The 24,320-nt window shown below is 40.5% G+C and overlaps 1 protein-coding gene across 1 annotated transcript in view; it reads right to left on the bottom strand.

Annotated features, from left to right (window-relative positions):
- Positions 1 to 308: 308 nt before the first annotated feature.
- ATP2A2 (ATPase, Ca++ transporting, cardiac muscle, slow twitch 2) overlaps positions 309 to 24,320 on the bottom strand; it is a 55,598-nt gene continuing 31,586 nt past the window's right edge. Inside the window, exons 6-21 of the mRNA XM_006768906.2 lie at positions 21,650 to 21,730; positions 18,933 to 19,018; positions 16,855 to 17,319; positions 12,422 to 12,510; positions 11,787 to 11,889; positions 10,837 to 10,968; positions 10,081 to 10,203; positions 9,761 to 9,979; positions 8,638 to 8,973; positions 8,179 to 8,399; positions 7,580 to 7,782; positions 6,150 to 6,235; positions 5,757 to 5,890; positions 5,112 to 5,229; positions 3,482 to 5,030; positions 309 to 1,120 (exon numbers count right to left, since the gene is read on the bottom strand). Of these exons, the coding sequence (XP_006768969.1) occupies positions 4,761 to 5,030; positions 5,112 to 5,229; positions 5,757 to 5,890; positions 6,150 to 6,235; positions 7,580 to 7,782; positions 8,179 to 8,399; positions 8,638 to 8,973; positions 9,761 to 9,979; positions 10,081 to 10,203; positions 10,837 to 10,968; positions 11,787 to 11,889; positions 12,422 to 12,510; positions 16,855 to 17,319; positions 18,933 to 19,018; positions 21,650 to 21,730 (2,666 nt within the window). The 3' untranslated portion in view covers positions 309 to 1,120; positions 3,482 to 4,760. The remainder of the gene's footprint in view (positions 1,121 to 3,481; positions 5,031 to 5,111; positions 5,230 to 5,756; positions 5,891 to 6,149; positions 6,236 to 7,579; positions 7,783 to 8,178; positions 8,400 to 8,637; positions 8,974 to 9,760; positions 9,980 to 10,080; positions 10,204 to 10,836; positions 10,969 to 11,786; positions 11,890 to 12,421; positions 12,511 to 16,854; positions 17,320 to 18,932; positions 19,019 to 21,649; positions 21,731 to 24,320) is intronic.

Here is a 24,320-nt window from a genome sequence, read left to right as displayed (position 1 = left end):
TATTTTCTTTATTAACAATAGGAAGGTAGAATCTGAACAGTGTTAAAATCATCTCTCCACTGCTACATAGTCTCTAAGCTTCCAACTTTTAAATCATTAATTCTCTCTGAAAATCCCACTGATGGGAGACAGTAGAGCCAGGGCAGGGATATTTTATAAATCTTATCACACAAGCAGACCTTCTACCATTCTGCTCTCCAATAACTTAACCCCCTTCCTTTTATCCACATGAGGGCAAAACTGCTCAGGGCTGCAGGCTCTCAATGCACATCACCCACCCCTCTCATAGAACAATCAACACCACACTGTGAACTTGTAGGATAGATTTATTTACCTGAAACCATGTCTGTGCAATGCTTGTTACCAGCACAGAAATAAACTGATCTCTATTTACAGTCTAAAGTCAAACATGCGTTGTGATAAATTGACATTTAGCATTTTATTAAGATAAATGCATCACGATATTTGTATTGCACCAACATCTGTCTACTGCTTCTGATTTCATTAAATAAGTTACACTTAATACAGCGCAAAAAAGCTGTTTGCACACTCAAAATTTAACAAGTTATGAACTGGAGGCCTACATTTTAACCATTCACACCTGTAGTGTTCTCAATAAATTTATAAATAAGCAAAACTGTACAGGGCCAATTAAAAAGTAGCATGTTTCAATGACACTGTAGAGAAATCTGGCTACTTACAACTGAAGGCATGCATTACAACTGAATATTGAATATCGTACATTTATATAAGGTATGACATTTTGGACAGAGAAGCATGGAGACTTGGCTGATGGTGTCTAAGTTCTTGGATAAGGTTTCAGAACCCATTCTTCTTGTAACAAAGAAACATTTTCTGGAGAGGCTTTCTGATTCATTAAGCTAAATTGTACATTTGTAATTATTACTTTGATTTAAAAGCTAAAAATCTCACTGGTAATACACATTTCCTCCACATAACACACAATGAGTTGGGGGCTTTTTTCCTACTTTTCTCCCCCTGCCTCCCAACTTCAATCATGCAGAGGGCTGGTAGATGTGTTGCTAAAAACGCACATGCACGCAACCGAACACCCTTACATTTCTGCAAAATGGCTTAGGAAGCGGTTACTCCAGAATTGCTGAAAAGGAAAGAAAGAGGCAATCAGCTTTATGAAACATGGGGAGGAAATGTTAGAATAACTACTTAAGACTAAGATTAATAGTGATAGATGAAAAGAGAATATTCAGCTTGATCTTTTTAAGATTTTAAGACCAGCGTTTCTGATAACTGTCCCTGAGTCACTGCCCACACAGGGTAGCATCTGGAAACACTGACCCGGCAATGTAAATCCCTGGTGTCATCTGCCTACATAGCAAAGCTCCCTGGCTCACAGGAGAATCCCACCAGGCAGATGCTTAATCGCTTCAGGTGTAACAGGGGTGAGATGGGCAAGAGCAGGACAGTTTTCAGTTAGCAGTGCAGGGACATGAAGCAGAAGTGAGCAGTGTGGCACTCAGCGCCAAGCCTCTAGCTTCCTCCTCCCCATCCTTCCCCAGGGGCAGGCCCAGCCCTGCCTGTTCCCAGGACAAAACCCTGTACCTCAGCTGCTTATCACCATTCCCTTCCAAGAAAGAGGCCCGGTGGTTTTGACATAACTTGGTGGTTAAATTTAAAAGGCAATGACCAACTTAGCTCGGTAGATGCAGCAGGCTCTGGGCTGTGGGTAGGCGCTTGGCAGACACTGCGCTATCGCTTGTGGCCTCAGACTGCTGAGGGATGCCTACCACAGACATCCAGGGGCCAAAGGCCCCAGCTTGAGGATGTGGTAGCAGCTGCTTGTGAGGGAGACTGGCAGTTGCCTTGCTTGTCTGTGAGCTCACGCTCTCCTGACAGTATTTTTTTTTCCTCCTGATAGTATTAATAATGAATGTATTATCTGTATTTTAAATGCAGAACAAGCTGCTGGAGTGGGGCCCCAGGGACAGGATTGTCATCTTCTGGGCAAAGCTGTATCCGAAAGGCCAGGTGAGCATGGGGTGGCAAAAAGAACACTCTAATGGGATGGGCCACAGGCCCATAGGGAAAGTGTTTCAGGCAGGAGCTGCCTGGCAACACCTGCATGTGGGGCTGAGGAGGATGCTGCCCCATCCAGTTACTGATGGCGGCAAAGCACTGCCTTCCTGTTCGGTGAGGAGGGGACTGGGTGGCTGCCGCTCCCTGCAGGATGGCAATCGGAGGCCTTGGGTGTGCCCACAGAGACAATTGCTGAGGCGGCCTGCTGTGGGGCAGACACAGGGACTCGGCTGTCTGGGTTGAAGGAAGTGGGTGCCCAAACCACCTCCGTGGGCAGGATAGGCCTGAAGCTGAGAAACTACCAGGCAACACCAGCCCAGGGCCATCTGGGGCTGTGCCTGTCTCCCATAGCAGCCCACAGCATTCAACTTATTTTGTAAAGGCCACTAAATCAAGGAACCGAGTCAGTGAAAGTTGACTGTTTGGTTAGTTTGGTTTCCACTGAATAACACAACACCCAACAAACTCAGACATCCTGTTTTGGTTTGTAGCCAAGACATACTCCTGGCATTTGATCCACTCGGCCCTTTTCTTTTTACCACTCATGATGCTAAAATGGGCAAAACTACCCCCTACATTATTTGCCAAGCAAACCAACCTCCCTTTTCTGAGAAAGGACTCTGCATTCTGTCAGTCTCCACCAAGCACTTGACCTCCTGACACTCAGACCTCTGGATTTGGCAGCAGCACCTCCTCATCCTGCCTGGTACCTGCTAACTTTCCCCCCAGACTCTGCAACAGACGGCCAGCCCTTGTATCACATCTTCTGGTCCAGTACCAGGGCCCAGACACCTTCACAAGAACACGCAGGGCCTCAAGGGAGGAAGCTGCCAACCCACTGAACACAAGGTGCTTCCTAGGCCTCCTTCACCCTGGCTGGTAAGGCTGGTTGGCTGCTGCCCAGCAGAGCCCCGCCCTAATAACTGTGCTTGAACGGACCCTGCAGAGAGAAGACAAGTCTCAGCTGCAAAGGACGTGACCCAGAAGATGAAGAAAAGTGGTCTATTTAAGAGGAACCTACGGATATGTGAGTTCACTGATTCAGTTACTAGCTTTCCCTAGCTTTTTGCTTTTTAATGAACCAAGCTTCTGGGATGAGTCCTTGCAGCTAACAAAGATCAAAAGAATCACAATTTTTTGTGAACCTTCTCTCAGCACTAGCAAAGGCACAGCTCCCTCACAAAGCCTCGGTCTCACCAAATCAGAATGGGCTTCTCTTCCTCCAGGCCCTCCCCAACCAATATCTGGCTATGCCACTATCTGAGGCCGCTGGCACAGGTAGCACACATATGCCCCCTGCTCTCAGGGGCAGCCACAGAGCACAGCAGTGCCTGAACATGGGGCTTATTCACTAGTGTCACACAGCTAGCTCACTTGGTAGCAGTCACCTTCAGGTTAAAGCATCTGAATTCCAGGGAATACTCACGTTAGTTGATGGATGTTGGAAGGCATTGGAGGAAAACACCACAGTTAGGACTGTTAATGACTTATACACTGTTGGTAAGACTGATCTGGAACATGCATCATAGTACGGTGGTGGTGGTTAGTGCCACATTCAAATAAAAATAGTTCTATACAATATGTTCATTTGGTCATGTGCTATTTACAGATTTTACAAAACACATACACGCACATATACATACACACATTTGCTCTTATGTTCTCTACACCAGGCCAGCAGAAACTTGCATAAAATGAATCACAGATGACAGTGCCTATACATTAAAAAATAAAATTCTTACAACTATCTATGCAGCAGAACAGGATCCTTCTTCCCCGTGAGTACAGTAAAACTAAAGGTCTGAGCTAAGAACTTAGGAGAAAGTTGATCAAGCTAGGCCACTTAAGAGTTAAAAACAAGGCAGTTATTTTTCTGTCCATTTAAAATGTTTTATTTTTTAAACTAGATTGTGAAGTGCCGCTGAAATAGGCAATGTTGGCAAAACAATGTCTGTTACAATAAAATACACTAGACATTTAAATAAATAACCTTAAAAACTATGTGAGGGGACACGAACCCAATCAAATCTGGAGCAATGTTTTCTGCACAAGCGAGAACAGGCATACCTCTTGTTAAGACTGATGTAAACAGAACCATCGAAAGAAATCCTACAGGAGAAGCAGCCGAGCAGTGTGGGATCAGGGCCAAGAGTGGGGAGGGGTGGAGGTGAACCAAGAGGGGTGAGGGAGTGGCAAACCAAAAATACTGACTGAGGTAGCAGTACTCTGCCCAGTGCAGAAAAATTGGCTTATGAATAAAAATTAGACTGTGATCTCAGATTAAATCCAGATGATCATGCAAAAGACACAATACATGCTATATCATTTTAGAAAAAACCACACACATTCATTTCCTAAAATCTGCTGCCAATTATTTGCTGACAATGTCTGCTGGCTCAACATTTTTTTTATACAAGGATGAGTATTAAACAGAACACTGTACATGCTTTGTCATCTACAAAAAAATATTTGCATAAAATAGTGTTAGTTCTCTGTACATGTCAATGGACACTTTAATTATGTGTATAAAAAAGGAAAATCTTGCCCCACTGGAGTCAGAAAAAGCAAAACAAAATCTAGAGTATGAAACCTCCTTCACCAGCCAATATGTTCATGTGAAAATTCAGCAGAAATAGACAGTTGCTTTAAACAATAAAAAAAATTAATTGATTAAGTTAAACATCTTCTTTATGTAAAACTGTCAGTCAAGACCAGAACATATCACTAAAATTAGTGTCTGTGCTATACACCCAGATCACCAGGGGCATTGCGATCAGCACAAATGGCCAGGAAATCCCATCGGTGCATGCTGAGAATGAGCAGGGTTTGGTGGCAGGCTGCACACACTCTTTACCAGGTTCCAGGTAGTTGCGGGCCACAAACTTAAGTGTCTCGTCCATTAGAATCACAGGCAAGGACATTTTCAGCACCATCAGCCACTGGGTCAAATTCAGTGGTGTGATCTGGAAGATAAGCTGAAACACAGAAGCCTTGTCAAGTCCCCAGCCTTGCTGAAGAGGCAGCCAGTCCCCAGCCCGGGTCTCACCACTACTTACTGGCAAGGGTTCCACATAGAGGATTAGGAAGTGGAGTGACATGGACAGGCAGATGGAGCCCACGAGCCAGATGTTCTCCCAAGGAGGCATCCTCAGCAGGGACTGGTTTTCAGATAAGCTAGACAAGGAGAGGAAATACGCTTCAATAAGCAGCAGCTAACTTGGCATTACCCACTGACCTAATTCTACTGACTACAGTTTCTACTGTAGCAAAGTTAAGGAAGAATGTTCAGATGTAGGACAAACTTCCAATTTTAAATCTAGGCTTTGGTCTCAAAACTGCTCAATTGCCCTCAACACTTAGGCTATTTCTGAAATTTCCATTTTTGTCACTGGCTTAATTGGATGAGACCATTTGTTGCAATGCTAAAGGGGAAAAGCTCCTTCCTTCCCTGTGGACACCGGCATACAGGTGTCCTCCCCTGTCTCTAAAGACACACGGCTAAGCCTCCCACTACCTCCTGGAGATGACGGCTCTTACACGTTGGAAGCAGGTACTGCTTGTTCTCCTTTCTTTTTGGGAAGGAAGAGCTTTCCTGTGATCCTCAGTCAACGATCACACACACACACACAGACACACAGACACACTCCCACAGCGCCCTGCTGGCAGAGCCTTCGCCCAGCTCACTGAGAAGATTCACTGACCTGTTGAGGGCGTTACACATCTCTATGGTCACTAGAACAGAGAGTGCCATTGTCATCGGGTACGGGGATTCAAAGATTGCACAATCCACACCTTCAAAATCCGGGTTGTCCTCTTTACACTGTAGGAAATGACTCTGCAACAAAAGCCCAATGATCAGCCAAGTACATTTCCTAAGTCCATGCACCAATTCCTTAAGTCCGAAACACAGACCCCACACAAGACCTCACCCTATTTTCCAGAGAAGCTAGATCCTTCAGAATAATCTTTAATGCAACTGCAGATTGTTTGAGCCTTAAGGTTATCTGACAGGCACCCAAACCACAGAAAGCTTAACATTGTTTGGGCTTATAACACTCTCCACCCAAGCCACAGAAAGGAAGATGGCTACATACCAGCTGGTAGAAGGACACTCTTGGACCGCCGTCAGCAGCAACGAACCACCATGCAGCAGCACCCACAGTAGCAGCGCCAACATAACCTGGGAACAAACATCACAACAATGACACACGGGGTTTGCAGCCTGCAGGATTCACTGTAGCTGCTGCCTCGTAAGCCATTCACCAGGACAGATGAAAGACAAGGTATGTCAACAATAACTGAAATGCCTGTGCAAAAGCAGCTGGACCGAGGCTTCTGCAAGGAGACGGGTCTGTGGTACAGAAGAACCAGGCAGCCAGAGTTTGTGAGGAACTGGTTCTACTGGTTTGGTAGTAGGACCTTTACCATATAGCCATGCCCTTCTCTAGTCCACAGCCAATACACAGTAAGGCTGCAGTTATGTGTTCTACAAAAAAGGCTATACAGTGTAGTAGGACCAGATTACACCATCCATGACTTTTAAACTGATACCATCAGCTGCACACTAATTTATATTAATTTGCTCCATTAAAAGCCTGGCAGGACCGTTATGTGGGAAGGCTATTAGAGCACTCGGTGCATAACACTGAGTAACGAACGGGGCAATACCTGAAGGCAATTCTGGGAACCACTCCCCTATTACTTTTTAATTCAGCAAAGTTTGTTACACAGAAGCAACAAGGGGTAGTGGAAAACACAGGGCCTTGAGAATAAGAGAATGTTCCACTGTGGTAGCATCCACAAAAGATATAAGTGCACCCACCCTTTTACCCACCTAGTACATCAGTGCAGCAAGGAGCTGGTGCCCAGAGATAAGGCAGCTAGCTATACATGTACTAATGCGGGTATTACCCAGCATAGGAAGAAATACAGAAGGACAAAGTTCAACACACAGGGCTGTGCAGCGTGCCATCATTTGAGAAAATAAAGACAAAATCTATTTGCCACAGCTCCTCTGGAAGGGCACCTGAGAAACTGTTACCACTAGAGGGGAAATGACTGACCAAGAGCCTGCCCACTTTATGGCAGGGTGTGCTTTTTGAATTTTAAGTCACCGTTCTATGGAGCCCTAGGGAAGTGGTTTAACCTCTTTGGGACTCCCCTTTCCAAACCTATGAAATGGGGAAGAGAACCAGCACTTGGGTCAGGAGGATGAAGTCTAAAGAGATGACATTTGGAGAAGAGTCTGACCTGTGGCCAAGCTCCATGCATTTACCAACCACTGCTGATGGGCACACAGGTTGATCCCTTTTCTCAGTGAGGGAAAAGGGTCTTCATTCTTCTTATCTTAGTGATGTAAGGCCTGAGTCGTCCCTGTATCCCTAACCTCACAAGGATGAAGATGCTAAAACAGGGGTTAACTTTACTGTAAATTGAGTAGCAAAATGTGCTTTTAAGGGACGAATTTACAAAATTTTGGCTCACAAACATTTTGTTTATAAATCAACAATGTAAAACTACTCACAGCCAATAGCCAGGTAGCGGAAAAAGAGCCACCCACTGATCAGTGGTTCCTTTGGGTTCCGGGGTGGTTTATTCATGATGTCCAGATCAGGAGGGTTGAACCCCAATGCAGTGGCAGGCAGGCCATCTGTCACCAGATTGACCCAGAGGAGCTGGACAGGAATCAAAGCCTCAGGAAATCCAAGGGCTGCTGTCAGGAAGATACTGTTTCCACCCAAGGAAAAAAGAAAGATCCCAAATTATTTTTGGTCATTACTCAAATAGCGTCACCATGCCCTACTCCTCCATAAAAATTAATGGACAGCAACAATAACTTTTTTGGGAGCAATCATAAAACATTTATTATACCCAATTTCAAATTACAGTTAACTTTTAGAAGGCCAAGAATTTTAGGTTATTTTATGTAGTTAATTTAAACCCATTTCTATGTGAAGGGCAGCCAGACAGGCCCCTCTTCCTTCACAAGGGCTTCCTTCATCTTGACAGGACCTCCCTCCCACCACATGCTCAGAGACCAAGGCTGCTGCCATAAGAAGAACAAATCTGGAACCGGCTACAATTTTAGATAAAGGAACACAAGTGATTGTCTTATGAACCTACCAGACAACTTCCCCCACGTTTGATGAGATGAGGTAGCGGATGAACTGCTTCATGTTGTTGTAAATTGCCCGCCCCTCCTCCACAGCTGCCACGATGGTGGAGAAGTTGTCATCGGCCAGGATCATCTCAGAGGCAGTTTTAGCCACTGCGGTGCCAGAACCCATGGCAATGCCGATCTCGGCTTTCTTCAGAGCAGGAGCATCATTCACACCATCTCCAGTCTGAAAGGGAATCCGACATCACTAAGTACTTCCCCTGTGACTGAAGACACTTATTCAGAAGGTACTGTTAGGTCGTAAACTATTCTAGAATCTTCCCTGCATGCAACACACAGCATGCCAACTACAGGTAAACAGAATCCGAGAGCCCAGATCATGACAAAAACCAAGAAATTCCAAGTCTGGGAATTATTACTAAAAATTTAATGGTCAAAATTTGTACATGTCCAAAGATACTCACCATAGCTGTAATCTCATCAAGAGACTGAAGGAATTCTACGATTTTAGACTTGTGGGAAGGCTCAACTCGAGCGAAACAGCGGGCATTCAAGCAGGCATCTCTCTGTTCTGACAGACTGAGCTCATCAAACTCCCGACCTGTAAAAGCCTTTAACGTCACATCCTCGTCCTGAGTAAAGATGCCAATGCGACGACAGATGGCCACAGCGGTGCCCTTGTTGTCCCCCGTGATCATGATGACCCGGATGCCTGCCTGCCGGCACAGCTTCACAGAAGAGGCCACTTCAATTCTTGGAGGGTCCAGCATGCCCACACAGCCAACGAAAGTCAAATTGGTCTGCACAAAAGAATCACCTTATCTTGAAACAGGAAGATCTGTTTTTTCCCCTAGTGAGAAACAGGGCTCCTTATACATTACAGAGCAAAGGTTTCTTCTGCATTTTCTTATGCTAAAGCCTGTACCTTTGACTCTTATCTAAGATTAATATTCACACTCTAGAGATATAAATCCAATGAAGAATAGTATTAATTCCAAGTAATAGGAAACGACTAAATACATCGCTACATTCTTATCAAATCATTCCTTAACTTTCACGACAACAATATTCTGAAACGAGGGTAAAAAAACATTCTGTGGAATAAGCTTTGTGATTTTGGCCACGTTAGTGCCCCATAGTATCAAAGCTTGTTCCTTTCATTCAATGTACCAGAAAGTAGGAGTCCTCAACCTGGATATTTTGACCTTTCGCTAACTAATGAATGTTTTTATTAAAAAGGCATGCTCTCCCTCCAAGGAGCATGCCCTTGCCTCTCTCCTTCCCAGCAAGTAAAAAAACATTCCCAATTTCTAAAATATCTTAATTTACATGTGAGTTGCAAAATAGGTTTTACAAGTTTGTTATCAAGTCTTGATAATTCTACTTTGTAAGTAAAAGACTTGTATTAAATTGTTAACTATATATGTTTGAAGCAGCAACCTAAACGATAATAGTGATGTATTTGGCCAGCAGAAAAATAACCACACCTCTTTCTTGGCAAGACTCATTTGACCTTTTACCAAAGGAGTGCTGTTTAAACACAATGAATGTGCAGGGTGTGGGTGAAGAAACTTTTCATTAGCTAACCTCATATTTAATAAAGTTGGCAGAGTCTTCAAGCTTCATTTCTTCTCTTCTCAGTGGGTTGTCATGAGTGGCCAGAGCCAGGCATCGCAGTGTGTCGCTGCCACTACCCCAATCCCGAATGACAGACATGATCTTCTGCTTAACTCCAGGGGTCATAGGTACTTTTGTACTTCCAACTCGAATGTGGGTGCACCTGTCAATGACACCTTCAGGAGCACCCTGGAAATACGTTACAGATTTAGGTCAACAATTTTATTTACTGGCTCACCCGGGATCTTAATCCTAGCAAGAACATCTCAATTGAAATCTGCTGTACTTGCCTTCACGAACATTTTGCTCATTGACGTCCGGCTTGGCTTGTTTGGTGTACAATAAACCGACATTGATTTTCTATCGCGTGAAAACTCTAGAGTAAATTCTTTTTTCATCAACTGTTTAATGACCTATGAAGAAAACATATATAAAATACAATTGGATAATGATTTCTGTAAATTTTTCACTTGTTCATCAAATATTCATTCAGCACCCATTATGTGACAGGCACTGGGGACAGATAGAAAATTGATGTTTTTCTCTCTCCCCCTTCTCTAAAATCAATTAAATAAAATTTAAAAAGTAAAAAATAATTAGTTTGCATCTTTTCTTGTCATATCCAGGTCAGGTTTTGGTATCAAATGAGATGAGAAGCGTTTTCTTATACTTTTTCTCAAAGTTAGTATTTCTTAAGTGTCTGACAGAATTTGGGCTGGAGAATTTGGGAGGGTTTATTTTGAATTATATTTAACAGGTTCAGGATTATTTCATTTTTCTTGTGCCCGTTTTAGACAGTTGTGTTCATTCACAGCACTGTGGGAAAAGGCAGACCTTCTGGGCACAGATGGTTGCATGTGGAAATTATCTATTGATTATACTTTTATTTTCTTCAGTCAGACCATTTTACCTGAAAGTGAATATGGGAAAGAAGATATTGCAAGTTTGAGGAGGTAAGAGAGATAATTACTTGCCTACAATAAGAGAGTAAATATGTGGTATAAGCGATGGGCAGCATGAATAATATACCAAGTTCTAACACTGACCGAGTTGCAGGCATTTGCTCGTTCTACTTTAGAAAGACCCTTCAATTCAGTATCAAATACATTCATCTTCTCTACCAGGCAAGTGAGAGCCGTCTCTGTAGCTTCTCCAACTTTTTCATACGCACCCTTTGCCTGTATTGGTAAAAGACATAGAAAGTACAAAAAGGAAAAGCAGTAAACAATTTGTCTTTAATACAATGGGATTTAATACAATGGAGACTTTTCCATATGAGGACAACCTGTCCTCCACTACATCATTATTCTGTGGGCCACTTTCATCCTCTTCTGGAGCACATATTCCACATAATTAAAAAATATAACTCAAAGCAAAGGCGTGCATCTTCACTTATTCTATTAATTAGGTTTTTCATTTCCCTTAACGATAAGAAGCCACTAGTTACAGTATTAACTCATATAAAGTTTTCAAATAGTATTTGTAATTCCATGTCATTACTTTTCTACAGAGTTTATATTGTTTCCAATGGCTTGCCTTTTAGAAACCAAAGGATTTATCTATTTATAATTCAAAAGAAAGGAAAAAAGGTTTTCTGATAGTTATCAAAACAACCGTTTAAACCTCAGCTTGTCCTCAGGATAGAACACGACCATCTTAAAAAGCGAGATCAATACCCTATACGTTCAGGAAAACATTTTCTAGCCTGGGTTTTGTTCATTCACAGCACCAAACTATTAACAGATGAGAACATCATGTACGCAAAACTCTTGGTTAAGTAACTGCAATGCTCAGTCACAGGACATATGAAAGGCTCTCAGCTTTCTTTGGCTCAGTCATGCTGACTCTGATGGAGATAGAATCTTGAATGGAAAGGGAAATAAAATCAGGAACCCTTACTTTCGAAAGGGAGGAAGGAAGGCTGGATTTTCATCCACCCACCCCACCCTTGACTAGGAACAGTCAGGTCTAGTTTCTCATTTCTGAGGAGCCTTACCTCATTGTAATCCAAAGCAGAGTCATTACAAAGGGCACAAATTGTTGCCAGTTCTACAAGACCATCGTATTGATGACATTTCACTGGTTTATCATCTTTATACCTGTCAAAAGAAAAAACACTCCTAGAGCACAGTGTAGTTATCTCTGTTGACCTTTATTTTCTTAGTTCATGAAATTCCTCCACCACTGGTACCAATAAAGAACAAACAAACCCCACTTAAAAATTTGGGCTTCAAATGGGAGCTCAATAAGATAAAATAAATAGGTCATTGGCTTCTAACTTGTGTTTTCACTTTCAAAGTGTACAAAAATTGCGCTGGCCGGGTAGCTCAGTTGGTTAGAGCATCGACCCGATATTCCAAGGCTGTGGGTTCAATCCCCAGTCAGGGCAAATAACAAGAAGCAACCAATGAGTGTGTAAAATCAATGTTTTTTTCTCTCTCTCTCTCTCTGAAAAATAACAAAAACTGGGCAAAGATATTTTTTTAAGTGTACAAAAATGTTCTACTCTAATAACGAAGCCACGAGCCACATTCAGAAAGCTGTCAACTTTTCTAGACATACTGCATGCAAGTCTATAAAAGTACCAAACTGGCATAAAGGATCCTTTAACTGATAGGAGGGTTTACTCACACTTCTCCAACAGGTGCATATGTTGATCCACTTATGGTAAATTCATTCAGGGAACAAGTATCACCTTCAACTTTGTCCAGAATGAACATCTATAGAAAGAAAAAAAGCACTAAGTATTTAAAAGGTACAAAAAGTGCTAGAAAAAAACACACATACTCTTTGCTAAGACAAAAAATCTTTAAGAAAGCAATTTTAATGAAACTAACTGAACATCAGAAGTATAGTCCCTTATTCCAACTAGAGACCGTTTAAGATGGCCTCCCTCACCCATCTAACAATCTGAGAAACAGCATACTGAGGTGCTGAATAAAAAATAGTAAGCAGCAGTGACACCAAAGACACCCCACATGAAACCTGAGTTACAAGGACCATGGGTCAGCAGGGCTCTAGAATGCTCAGAATTCCAAATGGCTGGCTGAGAAGGTGTGTGTTAGGTAATCCTGCCTTAGAGCTAAGAATAAAAGCTTGCGAAGAAAACACATTTCAGAGTTGCATCAACATTCCCTGAGTAAAGTAAGACAAATTCTTTCTCTGCTCCTTTCCACTTATTTTTATTATGGCAATAGCTCATTTTCCATGAAGCTGCATAACTATATGTGTACAGTAAGGAGCCTGCAGAGCTGAATGAACTTATGTTACCAAGACAATACAGACAGAAGCATGCTTAGGAAAGAATTCTTAATCGTATAGATTAGTAAGGTGACAAAGGCTACTTTCTTTTTCCTAAAAATGTCTTACTGCTTTTTAGAGACAGGGGAAAGGAGAAGAGGAGAGAAAGAGAAACATTGAACATCAATTGGCTGCTGCCTGCATGGCCCCTCACCAGGGATAGAGCCTGAAACCTGGGCATGTGCCAACAGGGAATCGAACCAGCAACCTTTAGGTTCATGGACAACGCCCAACCAACTGAGCCACACCAGCCAGGGCCAAAAGCTAGTTTCTTATAGTTGAGGTTTTAAAAGTTTGCTTTCAGAAGCCCAGTTTGGAAGACTAAGATTCAGATATGTGTTTTCATTGCAGACTGAAACTGTACAACCTCTAAAAAAAAGGGGGGGGGGATGTGAGGGGGGACAAAAACACACAAAGTGATACTTCAACTATATCATGCCAAAATATTTCTGAAATATGAACAAGAATATGATCAAACCAGTTCCAGTAAGGAACTGTAAACTCACTGAAAAGAGAATCATGTCATGCTTTTTATGTATGTATGTTAATCCTCACATGCAGATATTTTTCCCCATTGATTTTTAGAGTGGGAGGGAGGGAGGGAGGGAGGGAAGGAGGGGAGAAACATCAATGTGAGACACATTGATTGGTTGCCTCCCACCCTGACAGGGCCAGGGATCCAGTCTGCAACCCAGGTATGTGCCCTTGACTGCGAATTGAACCCATGACGTGTTGATTTAAAAAAAAAATTTTTTTTTTGCCTTACAAGATTTGCTTGTTATGTAGCACATTTAAATTTCAAAAAACTTCATTTCAAAAATATATTAAGAATTAAATCAACCTTGGAACTGAACTAAAACCATGAGTAAAACATACAAATCAAAAGTATATAATTTGAGTTAAACCTGTGAGGACTCCTGATAAAAGGCTTTAGTTCAAACACACATATCAGCATTTCAAATGACGAAGATTCATTTTCAAGGTCACATGCAGCAAGGTCAAAATTTTTTTAAGCAGATAAACACCTAAAAAAGGCTCCTTCCGAGGATGTTTGACATTTTATAGAATAGGAAACAAAGGACCAAACTGGTTAAAGGATGTGCTCAAGGTTACACAATTATTGAGTGGAAGAGAAAGGATCAGATTTAACTACCAGTCTTTCCTATAAGAAAATCCAACTCACCCCCTCAGTATTAAAAGTTGTGTCACAGCTTCTCAGAGCCTGTTTTCTTTTCTTTTCTTTAAATATATTTTTATTCATTCCAGAGAGGAAGGGAGAGGGATAGAAACATCAATGATGAGAGAGAATCATTGATTGGCTGGCCTCCTGCATGCCCCGCACTGGGGATCAGGCCCACAACCTGGGCATGTGCCCTTGACTAGAATTGAAGGTCAGTTTGCAGGCCAACGCTCTATCCACTGGGCAAACCCAGCTAGGGCAGTTTTCTAACCTCTTGACCAGAATTCTCATGATTCAAATCAAGTCACAAGTGAAAAATACAGTAAATGCACTAAGCAACAGCAAAGCACGTTGGCAGTACTATTATTAAACACTGCCATTTCTTTAACGATACTGTTTATAAAAAGTGAAACTCTGTGTCTATACCAGGCCAGAATAGTCTAAGACATTCAGAATTCTGCTGCCCATTAACTCAATCTAAATGCCCTTTGGTATTTTAGATTTTAAGCAAGTAAACCATTTAGGAACTGCATGATGAAAGTATTCCTAAGTCAAGGGTAGTTATGCAATCCACTGCAAGAAACCTCCTTATAGAATACTGATTAGCGCCAGTTTTTTGTGCTGAGGTAGAACAGAACAAAGAGGCAGGCTGTTTCTTTAATAGAAGAAAACATTTTAAATCAAATCACTTAAGGGAAAATAAAAGCACCAAAAAAAAATTTGTTATGGACTCTATTTTATACTTAGTTTGAAATCTGATTTGCTGCCAAAACTTTAAAACCCCCCAAAATTTAAAAGTTACAACTGCACACTGTTTACTTTTATGGATAGAAAGGTCTATTCTGAGGAATCTAAAGCTTTCAAGCTAAGTTTAAAGTTTGCTGGGGGGAATACTAAACAGGTACATGAAATTTCTCTCCCCCAAATAATCAGCCTTTAGCCAACTTGCTTTTGGCCTATTTGTCCAAACTTTTCTGGTTCCAAGGAATGAGAACTTAGGTAGCTCAAACTCTGCATCTACTAGGGGAACCCCAAACTAGGACATCTCAATCTGTTTTAAACACCTGCCCATTCATTTTAAATCTGGGTTTGGACTTCAGAAAGAGTTGGGGATATCTGTATCTAAAAATCATCATCAATTTAAATTTGGAGCAGGCTCGATGCCCAGTAGGGGGCATGCAGGAGGCAGCCGGACCATGACTCTCTCTCATCATGGATGTTTCTCTCGCTCTCTCTCCCTCTCTGAAATCAATAAAAATATTTTAAAAAAAATCTGGCAAGATAAAGATTCAGAGGATTTAACTGTATTAAAACAAAAACAATTTCCAATGCTAAAGAAACGTTTTTCAAAACCTGGACATAAGACCAAGAGGATGACCACATGTCCTTCCTTTCAGTGTCACTCAGAGGCATTACCTAACAGGCCCACTCAAAGATTCCTTGTTCTAGAAAAATTAAGTGTTTCACTAAGCTATTTATTAATTAAGGCCTCATATTATGTAAAGTTGTAGATTTGTGGCCTGTAGAAAATATAACCTAGTAGTTTTATTGCCCCATAGAATATTAACCAGTTTTTATAATCCAACATAGCAATTCTATTCTAATCTTGAGCACTTCCTCAGATGCTCTTGGTAAATCGTTTGGCCATCTTACTGATTCCTTCATTAATTTAACGAGACAGACAGAATCTTTGACATGTATCCACTAAATATTTGTCTTTTGTTGGAAAATTATACTTTCACTTCTACAAAACTGTTTACATAAAATTTATGAGGACTGAATTATATCAAAGTATTTCACTCAGCCATATTATTATATTTCTTTAGTTCTTATTTTCCTAAGAGCAGGTTTGAACAATTTTTTTACCCAAGTGATGGTGAGACAACCTAAAAAATGAAGGATAAAAGAGAACAAAGTCAATGAAAGGCAATTATTTACTTTTCAAGAAGAAAACCTGTATCATTCAATGTGTGATGGAAATATCAATTAGAATTTTAAGTAGGCAGCCCTAACAGGCTTGGCTCAGTGGATAGAGCGTCAGCCTGTGGACTGAAGGTCCCAGGTTTGATTCCAGCCAAGGGCACATGCCTGGGTTGCGGCTCGATCCCCAGTGGGGGTGTGTGTAGGAGGCAGCCAATCAATGATTCTCATCATTGATGTTTCTATCTCTTCTTCTCTCTTCCTCTCTGAAATCAATAAATATATATTTTTTAAAAAGAATTTTAAGTAGGTAGGTAACTAGCTACTTTATAGAATGCTCGTCCTTGAAGCTTATCTGTTAATATACATATACTTAAGGACAGAGGAGCAGGGAAATAAATTGACATTTAGACTGCCTATAGTTATTTCTTTAATACAAGTACATCAGCCATACAGATATATCCTTTATTTCATGAAATAGCTTTAGAAATTAAATGATTAATTTCCTCTGAAGTATTAGAAATCACCTTGGGCTCACATAACCCAATCTGCTTAAAGCACATAAAAAGGTATCAAGTTATAGATGAAGATGTGATGGCACGGGGGACATATTCTTAGGGTGAATAAACAAAACAGGAAAGGTTCTTAAATTACTCCCACTTACCCTGCAGACTGACATCTGGTTTGTTGTAAGCGTACCAGTCTTGTCTGAGCAGATCACAGAAGTACAGCCAAGGGTTTCCACGGAAGGGAGGCTTCGAACAATGGCATTTTTCTTTGCCATTCTGCGAGTTCCGAGGGCCAGGCAGGTGGTGATGACAGCAGGCAAGCCTTCAGGAATGGCTGCTACAGCCAGGGCCACTGCAATTTTAAAGTAGTAAATAGCACCTCTGATCCAGGAGCCTCCGTGAACTGGGTCATTGAAGTGCCCAATGTTTATCATCCAAACTGCGATGCAAATAAGGGAGATGACTTTGGAAAGCTGTTCCCCAAACTCATCTAGTTTTTGCTGGAGGGGCGTTCTCTCCTGTTCCGTTGCCACCATTTCATCCCGGATCTTGCCAATTTCAGTGAAAACTCCAGTTGCCACCACCACTCCCATGGCTTTGCCAGCAGCAATGTTTGTACCCTAGGACAGAAACAGAGGAGAATTGGGTTACAATATTAACAACATTCCCAACTTAAATGCTGACTAATAAACTCAGATTCATGTGGATCTTGACTAGAGAACCAGCCATCCAACTTTGATAATGAGCAGTAACTCATGCAGGCAGTGTGATACATTTCTCCTTGATGCTCATTTCATGTGGTACCTTCTCCCCAGAGCAGCTCTACACTGACCCACCTGGATCTCTATTCACAACACAGAACCCTGGCTTGCAGACTAGCTTTGGACTGGAGCAGGGCTCTAAACACTGAGTTCTCAATTAGTTCAAACTCCATATAATTCTAAATCCTTAGCATTCTCCACCTCTGGCTCCAACTCAACCACCCCTACGTTCACCACCAATTATAAGGGCAACCATTACCATGCCTACCTTGACAACTTCCACTCCACACTGGCATTCCTAAATCAGTGAACTCAAGTATGAGAGCTGTCTCCCCACCCCACTAAATTCCCAGTGTTGAATGATACAGCTCCATTATTTTCATTGTAACTCGAGAGTACTTTACTTACTTTGGGTGTTTAAGCTCCCATATGAACACACAAAACCTACCACTTGAAATAGTATTTCAAATTCCAAACTCTATAAATTTCCCAACTTTTTATTTTGGAAAAAAATATGTATTTTTTTCTTTTTAAGAAAGAGTGAAGGACGGGGCAGACAGAGCGAGAGAAACATCGATGTGAGAGAGACACAGCGATTGGCTGCTTCCCTTACATCCTGACCAGGGCTGGGGATAGAGCCTACAACCAATGTACATGCCCCTAACTGGAACTGAACCCAGGACCCTTCAGTCCGAGGGCCAATGCTCTATCCACTAAGCCAACCTGAGTAGGGCTATTTTGAAAATATTTAGCAGAAAAACTGAAATAATACAATGAACAGCCATTTGACTTTCACCCAGACTCACTCATTATTAATGGCTGCCACATTTGTTTCTCTCTAAACACACACCTTTTTATTGTGAATTCATACAGATACCATCACATCATCTTTAAAACATCCTTTTTATTGTCTTTTCCAAATAAATCTACTTTTCTACTAGGTTTAAAGATAGTTTAAAGATATCTGACCCGATCTTTTAATTTTAATTCTCAAAAACTTGCCAGTTTAGTTCTGGCTGGTGTGGCTCAGTTGGTGTCATCCCGTGGACCGAAGGGTGGCAGGTTCAATTCCTGGTCTGGGCACATAACCAGGTTGTGGGTTCAAACCCTGATCAGGGCACATATGGGAAGTAACCAATAGATGTCTCTCTCCCTCCTTCACTCTCTCTCTAGAATAAATAAAAAACATATTCTCAGGTGAGAACTGAAAAAAGTCTTGCCAATTAAAACAAGACACATATAGGTCACATATCCCACCATTACATATTCTTGATTTTTTTCTGACAGCTGAGATTGACCACAAAGACTGTGATTATGCTTTGGAATAATAGCCAACAATTTCTAAAATATGACCACTGAAGGTAGGCAGTGGGAAAAAAATAACATCAGCAGACTTAAAACTCTGAGAATGTCTTAAAAATAAACAAAAAAAGACCCAAAGAAACAAATGAAAAAATTGATAAAGTACTTACAGAAAAGAGCATGTTCTTCTTATCTTGGTTGACAGCGCGTGGGTCAGGGACGGGGTCAGTGTGCTTGATGACAGAGACAGATTCACCTAAGCATGTGCAGACACAGAGGGATGGTTAGATCTGTACAATCCACGCCTGGAACCTGGGAACCCTCATCCACTCCTGCCACTGCCTTTCTCAAGAAAAGGGATAAAAAGCCCAATTCATTCAAACGAGGTAAACTAGTAAAATTTAGTATAGAAATTAATTTCAGAGCAATGTCAGGATTAAAATATATATCATTTCAAAATAAAGGAAGTGAATTTTGAAGTAAAATCCCAGCCAATGACCTTTATTTTCTGGAGTAACTATATACACACGCTCCAATACCTTTTTTTTTTAAAGGTGAAAGTATATTTACTTTTAGTGGATTGAACAAACTGTACATACATTATGAATAATGGGGATCATCCACTGGGAAACCTATTGCTGTTCAGTAATGTCAGAGAAGGGAAAACACTTTTTTAGAAATACTTGCATGTACTAAACCAGAGTGTTGTATTTCAATAAAATAAAGCTGAAAAATAGCAATCAGCAGTTGCAATAAAAAAGCACATGGTAGCCGAAACCGGTTTGGCTCAGTGGATAGAGCGTCGGCCTGCGGACTGAAGGTTCCCAGGTTCGATTCCGGTCAAGGGCATGTACCTGGGTTGCAGGCACATCCCCAGTGGGAGATGTGCAGGAGGCAGCTGATCGATGTTTCTCTCTCATCGATGTTTCTAACTCTCTCTCTCCCTTCCTCTCTGTAATAAATCTAGAAAATATATTTAAAAAAAAAGCACATGGTAGCCCTCGGCAGTGTGCTCAGTGGTTAGAATGTCAGCCCACACACCAAAGGGTTGTGGGTTCAATTCCCGGTAGGGGACACGTACTTGGATTGTAGGTTCAATCCCCAATGGGGTTGGGGCACATGCAGGAGGCAACCAGTAGATGTGTCTCTCTCCCCATCCCGCCCTCCTTTCCACTCTCTCTAAAAATCAATGGGAAAAATATCCTGGGGTGAGGATAAAAAAAAAAAAGAAAGCACAAATGTCTTGCTGAATTTGGTGTTAGCTTTACTTAATAGTGCTTATAAAATATATAGTCAGGTTCCATTTGAGTGAAATATATCTCCAATTGTTCATTCAAATGTCAGGTATTAAACTTCATATCAATATTTGATTAAAAAAAAATCTGATTCCTCAACCTAGCCTAAAACTATAGTGTAAGTATTCAACAAAAAATTACATTCAAGAAAGTATGATGTTTTAAAATGGTAATTATTTCTGTAGGCACACCATGAGAACTTCATACATACAACCTAATTTCCCAACATTTTATGGCTTAATCAGCTTCTAGCTTTTGCTGCTAATAGAAGTTTTAGTAGTTCAGCTATTCATAAAGAAACAAAAAATACAGAACCCAGGTTACTTACATCACCACCTCTATGACATCAGTTGCTTTTCAAAACTGATCATCAGATAAATCTTGATAATCTTTCGATTTTATATTTATTCTCTATTTAATTCAGGTTAGCATTGTGTTTAAGTTAATCTTCTAACCACCTCACTTCCGGTTAATATGCCCTCCACCCTCCTCTGTGCCTTTAGCAAACAAAAATGGGAAAATGTTCTAAACAATCCCAAATCTAAGTGTGCAAACTAGGCTGTAAAACATTCACTATTTTGGTGGTGCTAACTTCTGTTAATTGTACATTTGATTATTGTAAAGTACGTTAGATGCTAGATTAGCATTCATAGAATGAAAAATAAATTAAAGTACTAGAGCCCTTTTTACCAGCCTGGAAAAAGAAGACTAAATAAATAATTGAGCCCTAGCTAATTTGGCTCAATGGATAAAGCGTCGGCCCGCGGACCAAAGGGTCTTGGGTTCAATTACAATCAAGGGCATGTATCTTGGTTGCAGGCTCCTCCCTGGCCTGGGTTGAGGCTCATGCAGGAGGCAACCAATCAATGTGTTTCTCTTACATCGATGTTTCTCTCTCTTTCCTTCTCTCCCCAACTCTCCCTAAAAATCAATGGAAAAAATATCCTCAGGTGAGGATTAACAACAAAAAAATAAAAGTAATGGAACCACTTTCCACAAAACAGACAACACTTCTACTGTAAGATTAACCTCTGTTAATGAGAGAATTTGTAACCTTTTAAAAACAGTAAAAACATTATGGTGATTTTTGGTGAAAACTAATTTTTATGGCTATTTTTTTAAAATATTTTTATTGATTTTTCACAGACAGGAAGGGAGAGAGAAAGAGAGTTAGAAACATCAATGAGAGAGAAACATCGACCAGCTGCCTCCTGCACATCTCCCACTGGGGATGTGCCCGCAACCCAGGCACATGCCCCTGACCGGAATCGAACCTGGGACCCTTCAGTCCGCAGTCCGACGCTCTATCCACTGAGCCAAACCGGTTTTGGCGAAAACTAAATTTTTATAAAATTAAAAGTCGAGGCCTTATAAGATGAAAGCCAAGTTAGTTTGTTTTTTTTTTAAAAAAAATCATACCTTTAAGCCCCATATATTGGCAACAAGTCTAACAGATAAAGCTTTAAGAAATAAATAGCTTAATGAGAATTAGGATATCATAAAGGAAGAGTGGGGCAAAGAGTTGACACTATTAGGATGGTATCCAAGAGAGGCATCAGAAATTCAATGGCCTTCTAATACATGATACTTACCTGTGAGAATTGACTGATCAACTCTTAGAGTAGTAGATTTGATGGAAGTTAACCTTATATCGGCAGGAACTTTGTCACCAACTAATTGGGGAGAAAAAAAGCAGCTAAAATAAGCAACCTTTGCAATCATGTTACATAGAGATAAATGTCTCTAAACGCAATTTTTAAAGGAAATAGCCTGTATACAGCACAAATATATAAAAATCTGTTAAAAATAAGCAAGATTGTTTACTTATCCTAGGGTAAATAAAAACATTTACTGATAAATGTAAGATTTGAATTACACAAGAAGGAAAAGAATATACAGTGCCCTGAACTGTGTTCAAAATACTGGACTGCACATCAGTACCAAAGCAACCGAACAATAAAAATAAATGCACAACAGCTTTCCCTGAGTTTCTGAAAGGTAACTAAGGTAGTTTTGGAGGTCTTACACAAGGACAGTAAAAAAATTAGAATAAGTAAGTACAGTAGCCTCTAGACCTGCATATGGTACTTTAAAGTCCAATGTTCATTTTCCAGATTTATCCCACACACTGATTGTACTGTCACTGGTTATATGCAATCTGCCAAAATAGCCATTCTGTCCAAGAAGATTTAATGCATTTGTTAAACCTTAAACTTAGTTGTCCCGTTTACTACACATCCCCACCCCCACTCCTGCATTTCAGAGCTTTTACATTCAGGGAGAGTATAATTTGCTTTTTAAACTCCAGTTCATAAAACAACCCTAGGGCCCAGGTAAGAAATGTGGTCACAAGGCAGCACAAAGACTGCCAACATATAATCTCAAGAGGCAAAGATCATCCTTGCATTTGACTGCAGGGACACATTAAGTTCAGGTAAAACTGCTGCTGGAAATGCTTATGCAACAAGTAGCAATATTCAAACTGAATAAGCCAGAACCTTTCATTTTAATATACTTCTGTTCATGCTATAAAAAACTAACCATATCCTAAACCTCAGTGACCGTTAACAGCTAAAATGCCCCATCAAGATGAAAATTTTAAACCAACATAAACATTTTTTTCTGTGTTATTTCTTGTTATCATAATTAATTTTATCCTGTATGACCCTGAACATGAAAAGAATACGAGTTCAATGATGAGCTAGAATCCTAAATGGAAAATTTACTTGAAAAATGTTCCTTTGAAATCTGTGGAAATTTACATCACAATCTTATGTAAACAATTTCATATGAGAGCCCTAGCTCTTATTCTCATAAATCTGTCACATTTAAGGCCGGCAAATCTAATATTCAAATTGAGGATAAACAACAACAGGACCCAAAAGTACAAGATAGTACTTTGTTTCAGTGGAAGCTCAAAGAATTTGAAATGGATGGAAAATGTAGTTTTAAGGCAATAAATCCCGAGGTTAAATTTCTATTTTGGGTAATTCGGTCAACATATTAAGCTATTAGTTTAAGGTGGATTCAACATTATATACTAGGTGTACTAGTTAATAATGTGGATTTTTTTCAATAGATGGGAGTTACACATATGTTGATATATATGCGATTTGATATGTATGCTATTTTGTTGTATTGACAGCAAGCTTCAAAACTTCATATGTCAAATTTGCTGAAGGTGTTAATTCATTACTTTATTGTGAAAAGTTATCGTATACTTCGGGAAGCTTATGGTGAACATGCTCCATCTCAAGATACTTGTGAACGCTGGTTTAAACACTTTAAAAGTGATGATTTTGATGTGAAAGACAACGTCCAGGTGAACCGAAAAAGTTTGAAGACCAACAATTACAAGTATTGGATGAAAATGTGTGTCAAACTCAGAAACAACTTGAAGATTAAACATTGCTCAGCAAACAATTTCCGATCATATACAAGCAATGGGAAAGGTTTTAAAGGAAGGAAAATGGGTGCCACATCAACTGAACGAAAGACAAATGGAAAACTGAAAAGTCATCAGTAAAATGTTGCTTCAACGGCAACCAAAGTCTTTTTTTCATCGAACTCACTTTTAAGGCATTTGAACCAGCACTGACAAGTATCTTGAGATGGAGCATCTTCGCCATAAGCTTCCTGAAATATTCAGCAGCACTTTTGTTCAAAATAAAGTAATGAATCATAACTTACCGCAAATGTTCTTTTTTTGGCATGAAATTCAACATTTTTAAGTGTAAAAATATCTATGATGTTAACATCTTTAGAAAATTTGACATATGAAGTTTTGAAGCTTGTCAATACAACAAAATAGCATGCATATCAAATCGCATATATATCAACATATGTGTAAATCCATCTATTGAACAAAATCTGCCATTATTAACCGGTACATCTAGTAGATGCAGCATTAAAAATTATACTTACACTGGTGTTATAAAGAAACCAACGAATCTTCCTCTATAGGTCCATTTTTAAAAAATATATTTTTATTGATTTCAGAGAGGAACGGAGAGGGGGAGAGAGAGAGAAGCATCAATGATGAGAGAGTATCATTGATCAGCTGCCTCCAGCATGCCCCATACTGGGGATCAAGCCCACAACCTGGGCATATGTCCTGACTGGGGATCCAACTGCAACCTCCGGGTTCATAGGTCGAAGCTCAACCGCTGAGCCACGCTGGCCAGGCCTCTATAGGTCCATTTTAATAACATGAAGGCTGTCTCTTTGTTGCACAGAAATTACATTGATACACATAATTGTTGG

This window comes from Myotis davidii, unplaced genomic scaffold (assembly GCF_000327345.1).
Source record: "Myotis davidii unplaced genomic scaffold, ASM32734v1 scaffold223, whole genome shotgun sequence".
NCBI lineage: Eukaryota > Metazoa > Chordata > Mammalia > Chiroptera > Vespertilionidae > Myotis > Myotis davidii.
Note: the sequence above shows the minus strand (reverse complement) of the source record. Positions and strands in the feature narration are given on the sequence as shown.